This window comes from Zosterops lateralis (genome assembly GCF_965231275.1).
Source record: "Zosterops lateralis genome assembly, chromosome: 3".
Lineage (NCBI taxonomy): Eukaryota > Metazoa > Chordata > Aves > Passeriformes > Zosteropidae > Zosterops > Zosterops lateralis.
Window position 1 is genome coordinate 7,781,119 of NC_139764.1, and position 14,861 is coordinate 7,795,979.

At 36.7% G+C, this 14,861-nt stretch overlaps 1 protein-coding gene across 5 annotated transcripts in view; it reads right to left on the reverse strand.

The window, feature by feature from the left end:
- LOC310906812 (kinesin-like protein KIF16B) overlaps window positions 1-14,861 on the reverse strand; it is a 136,215-nt gene that overhangs the window by 56,353 nt on the left and 65,001 nt on the right. For all 5 annotated transcript variants that reach the window (XM_083856344.1, XM_083856343.1, XM_083856346.1 and 2 more), the window contains 4 exons: window positions 12,007-12,089; window positions 11,739-11,827; window positions 5,594-5,647; window positions 2,907-4,265 (listed from right to left, as the gene is read on the reverse strand). In XM_083856344.1, the coding sequence (XP_083712470.1) occupies window positions 2,907-4,265; window positions 5,594-5,647; window positions 11,739-11,827; window positions 12,007-12,089 (1,585 nt within the window). The remainder of the gene's footprint in view (window positions 1-2,906; window positions 4,266-5,593; window positions 5,648-11,738; window positions 11,828-12,006; window positions 12,090-14,861) is intronic.

Genomic DNA, 14,861 nt, shown 5'->3' on the forward strand with positions numbered 1-14,861 from the left:
TATTGCTATATTCATCACATTACCACAAAGTAATCTGCAGAACACCCTTTACACTTGTAATGTAGCTGAGATTAGATTAGTAACACCGTAATAATCTTCCCCATTTTCATTACAATTTTTGGCTCTAAAAGTAATTGTTTTTCTAGAGGTTACTTAGAAATCAAATAATGAAAGAAAGTAAGTTCTTGCAAAAACAGGACAAACTATGCAAAGCTGAGATTCTACCACTTCTGCTACAATTGTATGTATCTAAATTGAAGTGCAATTCTATATTCCATCCTGGGGGTTAAGTGAGAAAATTAGAGAGATGATGAATGCTGAGGCTTAGGCTGAATTGTTACTTCAGTTTTAGAGTGGATTTTGCAGCACTGCCAGAAGCTATCTATTTCTTTTGATTAGCAGCAAAACAATCTCATGTCCTGAGGGTAAGTGAATGAAAGATGGCTGATGTATACAGGAAAGTGTTTGCATCCATGGAAAATCAATTTAACTACAAAAATCAGATTTACATTAAAGGAACAAAGCTTAGCTCTTGGTTCGTAAACATCCTACTGTGAGAAGGTATCAGCTAGGAATTTAGCCTTGTGATGCATCCACCAGTGAGTACACTGAACTGTGCCCCACTACTTGCCTAAAAAATGGCTCTAAAGTTGCTTTGTGTTCATTCTAGTGCCCCAAACCTCTGCCACTAAAGCCAAAATATGTAGAAATATCAGTTTAAGTTAACCTCGAATCATCATTTTGGGGGTCATCCCTGTTGTCTTGGGGTGATTCAGAATGATATTGAATCCCATACATTTTAAAAATCATCCCTCACAAGTGTTTTCACAGCTTTTCACAGCATGGTATTTGTGTCACTGACTGCTTGGTCTTTGCTTAGGCAAAGCCTTTTCTTTCCTTCGTGGTGTGGTTTGTTTGTGGGGAGGTGTTTTTTTTTTGTTTGTTTTTGGTTGGTTGGTTTTGGGTTTGTTGGGTTTTTTTTCCTGGATCAGAGAAACTGCAGTAGCAATGTTTGACCACCTTGACAACGAATTCTGCAGAATCTGATGCGAACCAGAGCACATCATTACATAATGGGATCTAGATAAAAAATAAGAAACATATATATAATTCATATGCTCACTATGGCATCATATACTGTGAAATGTAAACTCAGAAACAAGAGCAGTAAGTAGCCTGAGATGTTTAACGTGCTCTCATGTATCTTTAGAACTTTCTCTTGCCTCAACATTCACAAAAACATTCTGAATTGAATTATTCAGGCTTGTGGGCTATTCACTGGAGGACTTCAAAGTTTTATTTAGCCTGTGCAAAAGGACTCAGAAGTAAACAAAACAAAACCAAACCAAAACCAAAAACAAAACAAACAAACAAACAAACAAAAAAACAAAACAAAACAAAAAAACCAAAAAAACAAAAAAAACAAAACAACAAAAAAAAAAAAAAAAAAAAAAAAAAAAAAAAAACAAACAAACAAACAAACAAAAAAAAAACACCAAGAAGGAAAAAAAGAAAAAAAAAAAAAGAGATCTTTTTACTTCCTTCATATCTTCTCCAAACCTTAGTTTGCTGGCTGACAACGAGTTTTTTTTACTTATCACAGAATCCTATTTTTGTGGAACTTCCAGCTGTTTATAGCTCACTTCAGTCAAGTGAGATGCTTAGTATAGAAAATGAGATTTTATGTTCATGACAATTATGGAAAATAATGGCAATATACACAAAATGATGAATCAGTGTTGAAAATGCTGAACTAAAAGCCAAACAATGTAGCTAAAAATGTTGAAAAAGTGACCTCCACACAGTCTATATAAAACAACTCTTCTGATAATGGTTTAAAAGGAGGAGAATACAGAAGAGCTCTTCAATTTGGCTACAGGCAAGTTTCTTCTTTTAGGTGTTTTTTCCACATCTGTTTGAAGGGCTTATGAAAAAATTCAGGTAAATTAGTGAAATATTTAAAAAATAGATGACAAATGCTGCCTCAAGAAAAAAAAAAAACAAACCCACTCCTTTTTTTCACTGATAGCCACAGGTTTTAAAGCTCCAGTGTAACAAATCAGGTAGCACATCCTAAAATGGCAATTCTGCATTTCTTACATACTGCAGGGACTGAACACATTCATCTTAGTTAATTTTTGCTCAGATCAAAAAAACCCACAAAAGATTTCTTCCTCTTCTTCCACAGAGGAAGATCCTTCCCTACCTGACTGACTTTTCTTTGAGCCTCCCATACCTATTATAAATGTTATGCTACAAGATATCTTGAGTATAACCAATGATATTGCTTGTGTGCCTAAAAGGGATTGTCACCACACTGGGCAGTATTAAAGCCTCTGTATATTTTCCAAATTTTATATGGATTTATGGCTAACTTGTTTTTATTTAGCCTTGAAATTAGGGCTATTAAAAATTAAACATTTATCCCATTTTACTTTTAATACCAGAAGGGTTCAGTACATCACCAGTTGAGAGAGACAGTTGGCAGGTTTACTGTAACAATCTCCAAATCTTGAACAAACATTTAACTTGTTACTATTAAAGAAAAAAAAATGTTATACAGAAATAATTTAAGAGAAAAAAGTTCTTAGATGGTACAGTTGGTGTAAGGGAGAACATAAGGATGTCAGCTTTCTATATAGGTAAAACAATTCAAGTGCTGTGATGGTTAATGCAAATAATATCCTGATGAGAATGGGATAAGTATCCAAACATACCAAAACTAAATAAGTGAGCAAGAATCCTTCAAAGAGCAGTAGAGTTCCAGTTCTGGATAAACTACTTGAAACTCATGAAGAAACTCAAGTACTGGGACCCTGAACAAGTTGTGTTCTCAACATCCAAGGTATAAAATTATTCCCTTTTGGTGGACAGCTTCCATGAATGGGAGATGGCACAGCACTCACCGTTCTCGGTCCTGTTCCAGAGCTTTCTGCTCAGCTTCCAGACTTGCCTGCAGCCCTGCCTGTTCCCCACAGCTGTTGTTCAAGGTGGCCAGCTTCTGCTTCTGCTCTTCAATTTCAAAGTCTATGGTGGAACGACGCTGCAAGGCAGAATGCCTCCTTTCTAACTTAGCAACAGCTTGCTCCAGTGCCTCTCTCTGCTGCTTTTCCCTTGATTCAAGTATTTCTTTCTCCTTTTTCCGAACCTTTCCTTCCTGCCGAGCTACATTGGCTGTGAATTCAAAGGTCTCTTGAAGCTGCTGCAGCTGATTGGTGCTAGCCCTATACTGGGCAAGCTGCTCTTCTTTTTCTTCTATCTCTTTCTCTATTTGATAGAGAGTATTATCTAACCCTAGCAAGCCCCTATCAAGGACTTCAGAAGCTCTTTGTTTTTCCTCCAGCAGAGCTGGCAAATGATTACTCTTCAGGTACTCAAGCTGGCGTACTTTAGACTGCAGCCTGTATTCCATTGGCTTTATCTTGTCAACTTCTTCAGCCTTGAGAATGGCATCCATAAGGTTTTCATCCTCTCTCTTGAGATTTAAATGTTCTTCGTGTGCTCCAAATTTTAAGTGCTCCAGAGCACTTTTTTCATCTGCTATTTCCTTTTCTAGGTGATCCATTTGTTGAATTAAATCTTTTTCTAAAATAGCTAACTGTTCCAGCTGTTTCCTTTTAAACTCTACAAAATCATACTGTGCTTTTTCTAACTCTTCATGGTTTTCATCACCTTCAGATCGGGCTTCCTTGACTTTCAAAAGAGATTCTCTGATCTCTTCAAGATCTCTCCTCTCTTCTTCTACTCTTTGCACATCCCCTCTCTTCAGGAGCTCTATCATGACCTGCTTCTCTCGAAGCTGTTCCTCTAGGTGAGCCACTAGCATCACCTGTTCTCTTTCTTGTTCTTCAAGTCTCTTTTTTTCTGACTCCAGCTTAAGATACTGCTCATCTTTTTCTTTTTTTAATTTTTCTAGTTCGCGAAAAATCTGCATTTTCTCTGCTTTTTCATTATGATTAAGTTCTTGTAGTCGCTGCAACTCCTCTTTGACGCGGGCAAAAATTTCTTCCTGCTGCTTTTTCTTTTGAAGCTCTATCTCCTGTTGTTCCCGTAATCTCTCTTCTTCAAATTTTTCTTTTTCAGCCAGCAAATCCTTTAACCTGCTTTCAATGTGAACAGTTCTCCGTTTCAGACTCTCCTCCTGTTTTCGTATTTGCAGCTGAACTATTTCTGTCTCTTTGCGCTGTGACTCTACTTCTTGCTGCATCCTTACAAGTTCTGCTTTGTCAGATTTTTGTTTTTCTTCCATCTCTTCGATTTGTTTCCTACAGTGAAACATTTACATGAAGTTTAACAGGTTTGGACTATGATTTTTTTACTATATATAACCATTTATTTTTTTAATAGGTTGTTGTTTTGGTTTTTTTTGCTACAGGTTAAGATCATTGCTTGGAAATGACTCAATGCATAAGACAAATCAAAAAGAGATTCATATAGTCTATCAGTATAAAAAGCTGCAGATATGTAAAGTTATAGGAAGACACGTTATATAGCACCTACATTATTAAAAAATAGACTGCATTAGTTCTGCCTTATCTAATAAAAATATGAATAGAACATATCCATACACACAGTGCAGAGTAAATAAGTGGGGTTTTTTACATACACATATTCTCATGCACCAGAGTTTGTATAGGAGGACTTGATTAGCAATTTAAGGCAATGGATGAATTAAAGCCATGTTTTCACTTTAGGTAACTCCAACTGAATTACTGATAAATGGGATTATAAGTTTTAAGACAAATTATTATATCCTGTGTAATTTCTCATACTTGAGGGTTACCATTATCCCCATAATACAAGTAGAGACAACCTGCAAGTCAACCGGTTATTCTGCCAGAAGTCAGAAGAATTAAAGCAAATCAACTTCTGAATTTAATCTGAATTCAAATTCCACCAGCATAACAAAAAAGGATAAATATCAGTGATCCTATCTTGCATTAGTTGCTGAATAGCATCTCAGTGCTTTAGAGCTCCAGGATTTTTCTGAGTTTACTTCACTTAGTCCAACTGCATAAAGAGCTCTATCAAAATGGAGCATACCATCTCAAGCTCAGAAGGCAGAAAGGTTTTCAGGTTATGAATCTAATCAGTGCTGAGATCCACAACAAGGCACAGATATCATGTCCAGAGTCTTAGCAGGTATGATGAGCCAAAACAATCAACTCAGTTTGCCAGGTAATAACAAAATTTTCTTTTGTATTTCAAGCTAACTTCCATATAATGTTCTGAAAAGCATGATTGATATGCCCATTCCACATCACAGTTTGATAAGAGAAGCAGAAAGTAACACGTGAGTTTCTCCTATCACAATTCAATCCAGAGACAAATCAACCACAAAAAGATATGAATTACGAATGTAATTTGCCACCTTTAAAGTAAAACCATGAAAATTAAGAGCAATGGTAATTTATTTTATCTGTATAATCTATCCAGAGTTTCTTTGCTAAATAACAGTTAGCTCAAATCGAGCTATTCAGGATTGTCTTCTTGCTGAATAACAGCACGATTCCAAAGTCATGATTTAAAAGAGTCTACAACTTGTATATATAGACACACATACACACATAAATATCATAGAGAACAATGTTACCTTTTACTTTCTAACTTCTCAAGCTCCTCTCGTTGCTGTCTCTCGAATTCCAGCCTGATTAAAATAAAAAATAAAGAACACAGCAAAAAGGTTGTTTTCTGAATATCACAAACATAGGAAGACACGATGCAATTTTCTGTCTGTTTAGATGATAATGATACAAATGAAGTTTTGTATGACTACTTTCTACAAGAACAGAAAATAGTTCCTTCATTAAAGTTACAAATTAGGCATCATGCTGGCATGAGTATAAATAGAAAAAAAATTAACTTCTGGGGAAAAACTATTTAAAAAGTAAAGTTAAGCAAGACATATAGATGATTAGAAAGCCTCTGTGAGTTAACTACATGCAGACATGGCAATCAATACACAGAAATTTCATTTCTCTACCTTAGACAGATGGGTCCTTTTACAGGGAAAAGACTGCCATGGGAGGCAGGGGGAAACAGAGCGATCAATTGAGAAAGGAATTGATAGAAAAAACGTATTAGCAGTACAGAATACTTGAAAATCAACAGCACTTTGTTTTACTGGAGGTTAAATAAGTTAGATTCATAAGACATCTATCATATTACATCTCAGAAGAAGAATTCAAGTAATTATTCTTTCTAAACACATTTTTCAAATGCCAGTGACAGCTAAAGTAATTCTCCCCATCCTATGGTTTATTAACTTAGTCACTTCTGAGAAGGGAAAGGGCTGCAAAACTACAGTAGCTGTGTGCTAACAGTTCTGCCATTTCCTTCCAAGAAAAAGAAAAAAATCCCAAACATTCCTAGGATCTAATCAGTGGGGTTGAAAAACCCCAAAGTGCACATTCAAGCACAGAACACAATTCAAACACATTCACTTAAAATATTTTAAGATTCTAATGTATTTAGTTTGACAAGGTTCCGAATAAACACGGGACAGCATTTTATGTAATTTTTTAGTATCAGCTTTTATTTTTCTTATTTTAATTTCATTTGAAAGATTTATCTTTTATTTAAGGAACTTTTTATGAGCAAATACTAAAAAGGCAGAAAGAACCTATATATGGATTAAGTTACTCAACCAAATATACACATATTCAGTTATTTCAGGCTTAAGGATATGCAGGTTAGTGAAACAGTCCATAAATACTGAAAAGAAATGCAAGACTGCACCACAAGTTAACTTCCAAGTTTTTGATAAACTGCATTTTAAGACATCCTCACCACAAATATACAGACAGGTTTCTAAAAATAAGGAATTTTTAGTATTTCTTTTTAAAGTCATAGAAATGCATACAACAAAAAGAAATTGCCCTTGGAAATATGCAAATAGTACACTAATAATGTAACATTTCTAAAGCCATTGTAACAAACTGTCATTCCTGCATGTTCAAGAAGCCTCTTTCTAATGACTGCAAAAGGGAGAGTGACTATTTGCAAAAATTCTCTATTTAATTTTTTTCCCTATTTCTCACAAATTCATTTCAAAAATCCCACAATCGCACAAATTCATTTCACAAATTTCCACAATCCCTAAGGGATTAGCCAATGTAGATTTTTATACCCAGATCCCCAGGCACTCAAGCTTTCATGTGTGTGTCTCACCAAGAGTCCCATCACATTTGCATTAAACTAAGGTGAGCACTTTACAGTACAAGGATAGATGATGATAACTTAGTACTTTTAATTTGATCACAATTGCTGCAGCAGCAGCGCTGCAGAAATCCACAAAGTGGATGCAAAATCCACAGGGTGCTGAAAGGGAACAAGCAGTCCAAGAAGCAAAAACTTAATCCAGCGATTGTCATGTGCTTTGGGTTCTCCTTCTCTTTTTTTTATTAAAGCTGTACCTCAAAATTTCTCCCTTTGGCTATGATCTGCTATCTGAAATTCAGAGTTTTTAAGTATCACTTCTCACCTAGGGCTTGGCTGACAAAATGCCATAATTATTTCAGTCCAGAAGAATACAGGCCCTGGGAAATGCTACTCTGGCTTGTGGAAATGCAGGTTTCCTTTGGGTGCTGTCAGATGTAGACAATCTTTGCTTAGACAGTTGGCAAAGACTAATTTGACTGTGTTCTCATGCTTGGTTAAGCCACAATGAAGGAAAATGTTAGATCAGCTAACATAACATGCAAAATCCAGAACAAAACCTTTTGGTGTTTTGACTGTCCTATACAACACATAATTTGGCAGATATATTTTATATAAGCATAAAAACAGTAACTAAGTTTTGATTGAGATCTAATACAAAGAAAATGAACCATCACAGCAATCAGTCTGGTATAAAAACAGATCAGTGATGAAATATTCTGTGATTTTCTCTTTGAGGAATTGTCTCTAAAACCTTCAACAGTGGCATTGTAGCAATCAGTTTTACCTTAGGCCAAAATGAAGCTGGAAGCGCCCAAAAAGTTGTTCAGGAAAAAAGGAGTGAATTGTGCAAAACTGGTTCTTTCTTCTGTTGAAAATGGCTCTTTCCCAAAGCAAAATATGGACCATCACTACCACTCTAGTCAACAGCCTCCAAATGCAACACTGAGGTGCTTTAAAAATGCCTGATTAGTGCATTTTAAAACTACTAAATACTTCTGTGAAGCCAAGAGTTAGTGCTACCTGGAAATGCCTAAGATGGTCAGAGCTCCACTGAAGGCTCTCCAACAATGAGATTATTTATTCACAGTGTCTCCATTCTCTAAGGTGCTCTTCTTCTGTAGGGTAAGAATGGTGCCAGTCTCCCTTATCTGGCTGCCTATTTTCTTAACATATTTAGGAACTCACCACTTGTGAGACCTCTGGAATATTTGCTTCAAACTCGTTGTGGGCTCAAAGTTATTTCAGGACAGAGAGAGAATCTGGGGAGGCAGTACAGGCCTGACAGGAGTAACCCTGCTTCTTTGAAAAGCTGTTACTACTACAAAAAATTCTCAGCATCACAAAAGAAAAAAAAAACTAAAACCATAGAGGTTATAACAGATCACTGTCAGCTTTACAAAGCACACACACAAGAATCATGTTTTTGTGTTTAGTCTATCCTAATAAAAATCTTTTTCACATAACCTCTATTCCCTTTATTCATGTGAGCACTACTGTGAATAGAAAAAAAGCGTATTAGCTTGAAATTAAAAAGAAACACACAGATATTAAAGACTAGAATATTCTCTTTCTTCTTTTGTACCACAAAGGAACTTAATCTGATCAGTGCTGAATTAAATAGACACCATTTTCCTGGAAAGTGTGTCATATCTAGTGATAAGAGCAGTGTAGATAAGCTGCAGAGAAAGGAAGACTGTTCTGCGAGCACAGAACTACAGGAGCTTAATTTGCACAGCACAAAAGTGCAATCTGATACTACATCTGTTAGGAAAGACTGAGTAGTGGCAGGACAACAGAGATGTTACACTGCTGTTCAGCATGCCAAATAATGAGATTAATTTAAAGAAACCAAAACAAACCAACCCTCCTATACTAAACTGTCAGAGACAGTTCATGCCTCAAACACTGCTACAAAGTTTTGCTCACTATAACAAAAACTGTATAAAGAAGCAATAACAAAAGGAGCCTCCCTGAAGATACCTGACTGGGACTTTGGACTGTAAATTAAACCACTAAGATTAGATAAAGGGAAAACCCATCCTTTAATCATCTCAGGCCTAGGAAAAAAAACAAACAAAGCTGAAGAAGACGAATGTGTCCACAAGAAAGGCAAATGCAGCAGAGATTCTTCCCTGGCTGAGTTTGGGAAGGCTGCAGAAGCAGCAGGTTTACACAGATTCCCCCCTGAAATGATACAGGGGAGGTGGAGGAGGTTTCAGGTGTAACCTCTGGTTAGAGGTAGTGAACACCCATCCTCCTTTTACAGAAACTGGCCCAGCTGGGGAACCCCCAACCCCACAGGCCACATCCACATGGCAGGCAGCTGAGGGGGTGTCCTAATCCATCAAAGACCCCTAAAGTGTCCCCCCAGAGTCATTCCTGAAGCCTTGCACCATAGGACTGCACATGATGCAACGAAGACAATAGCAAAGTCCCCCCCACCAGGAGGTGCCTGTGTTTTCCTACCTAGCCTGAATGTATATTCACCCACTGGATTCCTCTGCTTTTTGGGGCAGACCACCAAGAAGACCAGCTGCAGAGGATCAACAGAGCATCTCGGGGATCCATGGAGTGGTGATATTTTCCTTATTCTGACTCTGTCAACCCCTTTCTGTCCCCCCCACCTATTTTCTATTTCTGTCTTTCTCTCTCCCATACTTACTATCAAATAAACCCCACACTGTTGTCACTGGCATATGGTTTTGTTTGCACCTTAATTTGGGCAGAAGCATTTTAAGAACTTTAGTAACAGGATCATGACATAGACCCATGAAAAGACCAAGGTTTCTCATCAATAGTTTTACAGTTACAGTACCATGTAGCTAAGAAAAGGTCCACAAATGGATCTTCTGCATAAATCTACACACAAGATTCTGTTTTACCCAGAGTTTATTATCTGAAACAGTGTTTCACAATACTAGATTAAGGACAAAGGCTGGGAAGAAGTAGAACAAAGAATTTTGCACATTGAGCCAAAATTTTATGCAAGAAGTTGGTTTCCCACATATGGGAAATAAACAGCCAAACAAAAAGGAACACACAAGGAAAGATTAGAATATATCCCCTGAAAACACTATTAAGGACAATGCTGGTTTTCACATACAGAAAAGATACAGATACAGTAAGCAAGACCCATCACATTTCTTTCACAATTGAAGGTAATACTCCAGAGGCTCTTCTGCCATTGATTGCTATAGATGCTGGATCTTACCAGATTTCAACTTTAAAAAATTGCAAATTTAGCTACCTCTTTAGGTTATTAATACTAAAACTGGAAGAAAAGGCTAAATTAACAACAGGTAGAATGCTAGTCAGCCACAAAAACTGCTCAGAAAAAACCCCAAAGGGCCAGCTACTGAATCCTGGCCTGCACTGATCAGCAGTATAACATCGTGTTGAGAGAAACTGACACTCCAGTCTATAGTAGGAAAGGGTCATAGCATTGCTGCTGATAAAACAAACAAACTCGATTTAGTCTAGGATATTCTTTTCCATTCTGCACTTTTCCAGAATGCAAGATGCTCCACCTCACTTCTTAGGTAGAATTACCCTGCCTTTGATAAGTCAGATATGATTTATTGAATGTTTCATCCAGGCTGAACACAGTCACCACTAAGAAGAATAACCACTCTAGCACACCAGTTGCTTTGCAGTATTCTTAGCTGGAAATAGAGAGTTTGGAGTCTACTTTATTCAAAACGTATTAACTTGCATTTATCCCAGCTACCTGCTACCCTTAAAATAACACCTTCTGAACAATTATCTCTTTGTGACAACCTCACCATGCAATCAGAAAAATTCTTGTACTGTTTGAAGAGGAGATGTGAAAAACACAGCATTAGCATCAACATAAATAAATTTTAAATTGTCAGGGTACCCCAGCCTCAGCTGAAAAGCTGCTGTTGCCTAATTGCTGTCCATAAAGATGTATCAGTTATGGGAGGTGCTTTCTCCTATTGATTTGTAGGGCCCAGGTAAACGGCAGTGCAACCTTCAGAGCCTGCCTTTGCAGCAGTATAAAAGAGAGATTCCCAAGTAAAACTTGGGAACAAAGCTGCATTATACAAGGATATAATTCAATTTATAGTCAATTTTTCAAAAGCACACAGATGGTTAAATTGCCTCATCTCATACTCAAAACAGAGGCCCTAGCTATGGAAAAAAAATTAGAACAAAACACCATCAGTTCTCTGTAAGTCACTTTAGGAACAGTGGAAAAATCACTAAAAACAGCTTCTCTACCATAAGCATTCTATGTCATTGTAACTGCATAATAAAACTTTTTTTCATATTTTAATTTGACCAGTTACTCAGTGGTACTGGCAGAGAACACAAAACATTCATTTCTCAGCCTTTTTATGCCTGTACTGGTATTATATGAACTCAAGAAACCTTAATTTTCAGTTCAAAATGCATTTTTCTCAGCAAAAATAGTTAACTTGTAACTCTAGAGAAAATACAAACATAAAATTTGCCATGTCATTATTTTGCTGAACTGCTTTAGTCATAATGCTTCTCAAACAGCTAAAATGAAGAATGATTGGAATTATAACAACTATATTTTAGAATATACTCACCCTGGATTATAAAGCATAACTGCTGACAGATTCTCACAAGATTTAGAAAGATCAGTCATAGACAAGCTGAAGGAAGATAGAAGTCCACTCTAACAACAGACCATAAAATAAAAGTATTAGACAAGCTTACAAACTCTTCCTTTGATGAAATATTAACTAAGTACATGAAGCAAATGAAAAAAGGCATTATACAACAATCAAGGCATGCCTGTATTCAAAATAAAATCGTGAAAAGGTTTAAATTTACCAAGCACTGATTTGACCTCACCTTTCTTTTCTCCCTTAGCTTGGCAGCTTCTTTAGGGTGGTTAAAGCGAAACATGTTGGTTCTTCCAAGCAATATAACAGCACCTGATGAGAAAAACACACACAGCACTCACTGCCAACATTCTGCAGCTGGAAGTGCCATGTCATTTTTCAGACATGCCACATGTAAGCAAAGACTCCCACAAAGCAAGAACAAACTGAAAATGCATTTTCACAGGTGTATAACCATGCATAGTCACAGCTACCTTAACTGATGGATACAGTGTGTTCCTTCCTCTTCCTACTTCAACAGAAATGAAACCCACACATGTTCACACATTGCATGAATATGACTGACTCGAGGTCAAGCATGTTCATGGAGCTCAGTTAAAGAATAAAAATAGGAAGAGGAAGCAGCTGCCCAGATTTGATCTTTATACTCTTTAACAGTGCTACTTTGGAAGCCACCAGCAGATGCAGATTCAACAGGAACATCCATAGATGTGACCAAGAACAAACTTGTCCATCCTCTACTGATCATTGGTCAGGTTTGAATCCAACTGCACTAAAAGCTCCAGATCTCTATTATTTGTGCTCTCACGTTTTTCTCCTCCACGTGGAACACTGAAGTTTATTGTTATTCAAAACAGGATTATTAGACTTTAACACCCACCAGCTATTTTCTCATGGAAGAACCTTGAATAATTCATATTGCTCAATGCATATCTATTATTGCATTTAATCAGTTAAGGTATAGGTCACAAATAAAGAGATTCTGAGCAATTATAATCACATTTTAAAGACAATGGTACCGACATTAATACTTCCCTACTAAGACGTATATTGTCAGTGATGTCTCACTACTGTCATAACATGGAAGTCTTCCAAGTTCACCACCTCAGAATCAAGCATTTATCTGTCAGTTGATACGAAGCATTTTTAAAAAGAAAAAGGACTCCATTACACTCACAGTAGGAAAAAACTGTACTTAAACTCATCACTAGAAATTCTTACCATCTGATAATGACATGATGTCCTTAGCAAGAAATGCTTCTCTTAAAATCAGCTTAATTAGGAATATCAACTCAAATTTGGTGATCCAGTCTAAGCAAATAAATGGCAAAAAGCACTACAATTAATTCTTGCTGTCTACACAACACCTCAACTTTGGATCACATTTGCAGTTTACCTCAGTCAAATCTCAAAAAGAATTACCTTTCATAAATCTGTACAAAATTCCTTCAGTTACTTTTGGGTGAAGACAAAAATAATTAATGGTAAACATTTGCGACCACTTCATTAGGTGGTATTCACTTGATGTAAATAATTTAATAAAAATTTCAGAATTAATAGTTATAAATATATGTCCCTAATTCCATAAATTTTAAGGAAGATAGGAGAGAGAGACTTAACAGGAAGCACATGAGAGTCAGTCCTAAATGATGGATCATTTGAATAACTCCTAGGTTTCTCTTTTAAATACAGAAGGGTTGACAGGTTGGCCCAAAACCCTGAAAACATGTTCTAAGGTGAGGATATATTTAAGGTAAATGACGAACTGTAATTGTGAATATTAACTCAGCTACCTTCAGAAATCCTAACACATATGTTCTTATGACTAAAAAATTATTGTTAGTTCAGTTACATTTACAAAAACACCATGTTAGCCAGAACTTGCAAATGATCAAAGAAATCCATAGAAGGAAGTGGCAGTTAATTACCATGCCTCTTATTATTTTTAAACTCCACGACGGGCTAAAAATTTACCACATTTCCAAAGGAACAGCTATCAATGATGAACGGAAGCATTTAAATCCATCAGCAGTTAATCAGTATTACCTAAAAGTGGGTATTTAAGGACGCTGGCACTTCATGCTGTGAGACTAAATGCTAACACAGCTGGGATAAATGGATTGCACACAAGTTCTTAAACAAGTGATTTCAATTTTGCACACCTAATATCACAGTTGCCACCTTCCTCTCAGGCTCAGTCTCAGACACACAAAAGGTCAGCTTAGGGAGCGGTTTTTTACAGCTCAGCAACCCTAGCAACCTGTTCCCCTTTAAGTTGCAAATTTTTGTCTAAAGAAATTTGTGAGGGAGGGGAAAAATGTTGTGTTTCCACTTTTAGCAGTACAAAAACCAAGTTGTAATATGCATCTGAAAGAGGGAAACAGCATCCTACTTTCTTCTGAGGCACATTGAACATTTTCTGCCTTTAAAATGCAGGAGGATAAAACAAAGATGATTCATCACAACTCAATTTATATTGTTCACAGTTTTATTTGCCATTAATGTCAACGTTTCTTTTGTTAACAATTTATGAATTAGATTTACTTAAACCTAAGACCAAGGGGAGTTGGGACTTTTTTTTATCCCCCCCTATCTGTAATAGAAACAAGCACATATGCCTCTCATTTTGCATGAAGAAACAGGCATCCTAAAAAAAAGTCAGTGCCATCTCTCTATTTCAAAACTCCTTGCTTTCTGCAAGCAGCCTTTACAGGAGAGTTTGTTAGAGTTCAGAAAAGATGCAGGACTCCCCTTTGTTTAACACTGCATTTTTATTTTGTTAGTCTAAGCTTACCCTGAAAGCTTCTTTTCAGGGAAGTAATGTGAGATTGTTTTTCAGCAGCTGAGCTGTGGCACAGCCTCACCCCTAAGCAGGTCTTTTTCATCTCCTTGCTAAATGGGAAGATATTCTGGATGCTCCTGGAACATAAAACATCATGAAGCTCTCCTGCAGCACTCACCAGCTCACTTGTCAGTCAGTTCTTTCCAGGCCAACACAGTAAATCTTGTTCCCAGCTCTCCCAGCTGCTTTTTAATTTCTAAATTTTAAAGCTTTTACATTAAAATTTAAATTCTGTAAACCTC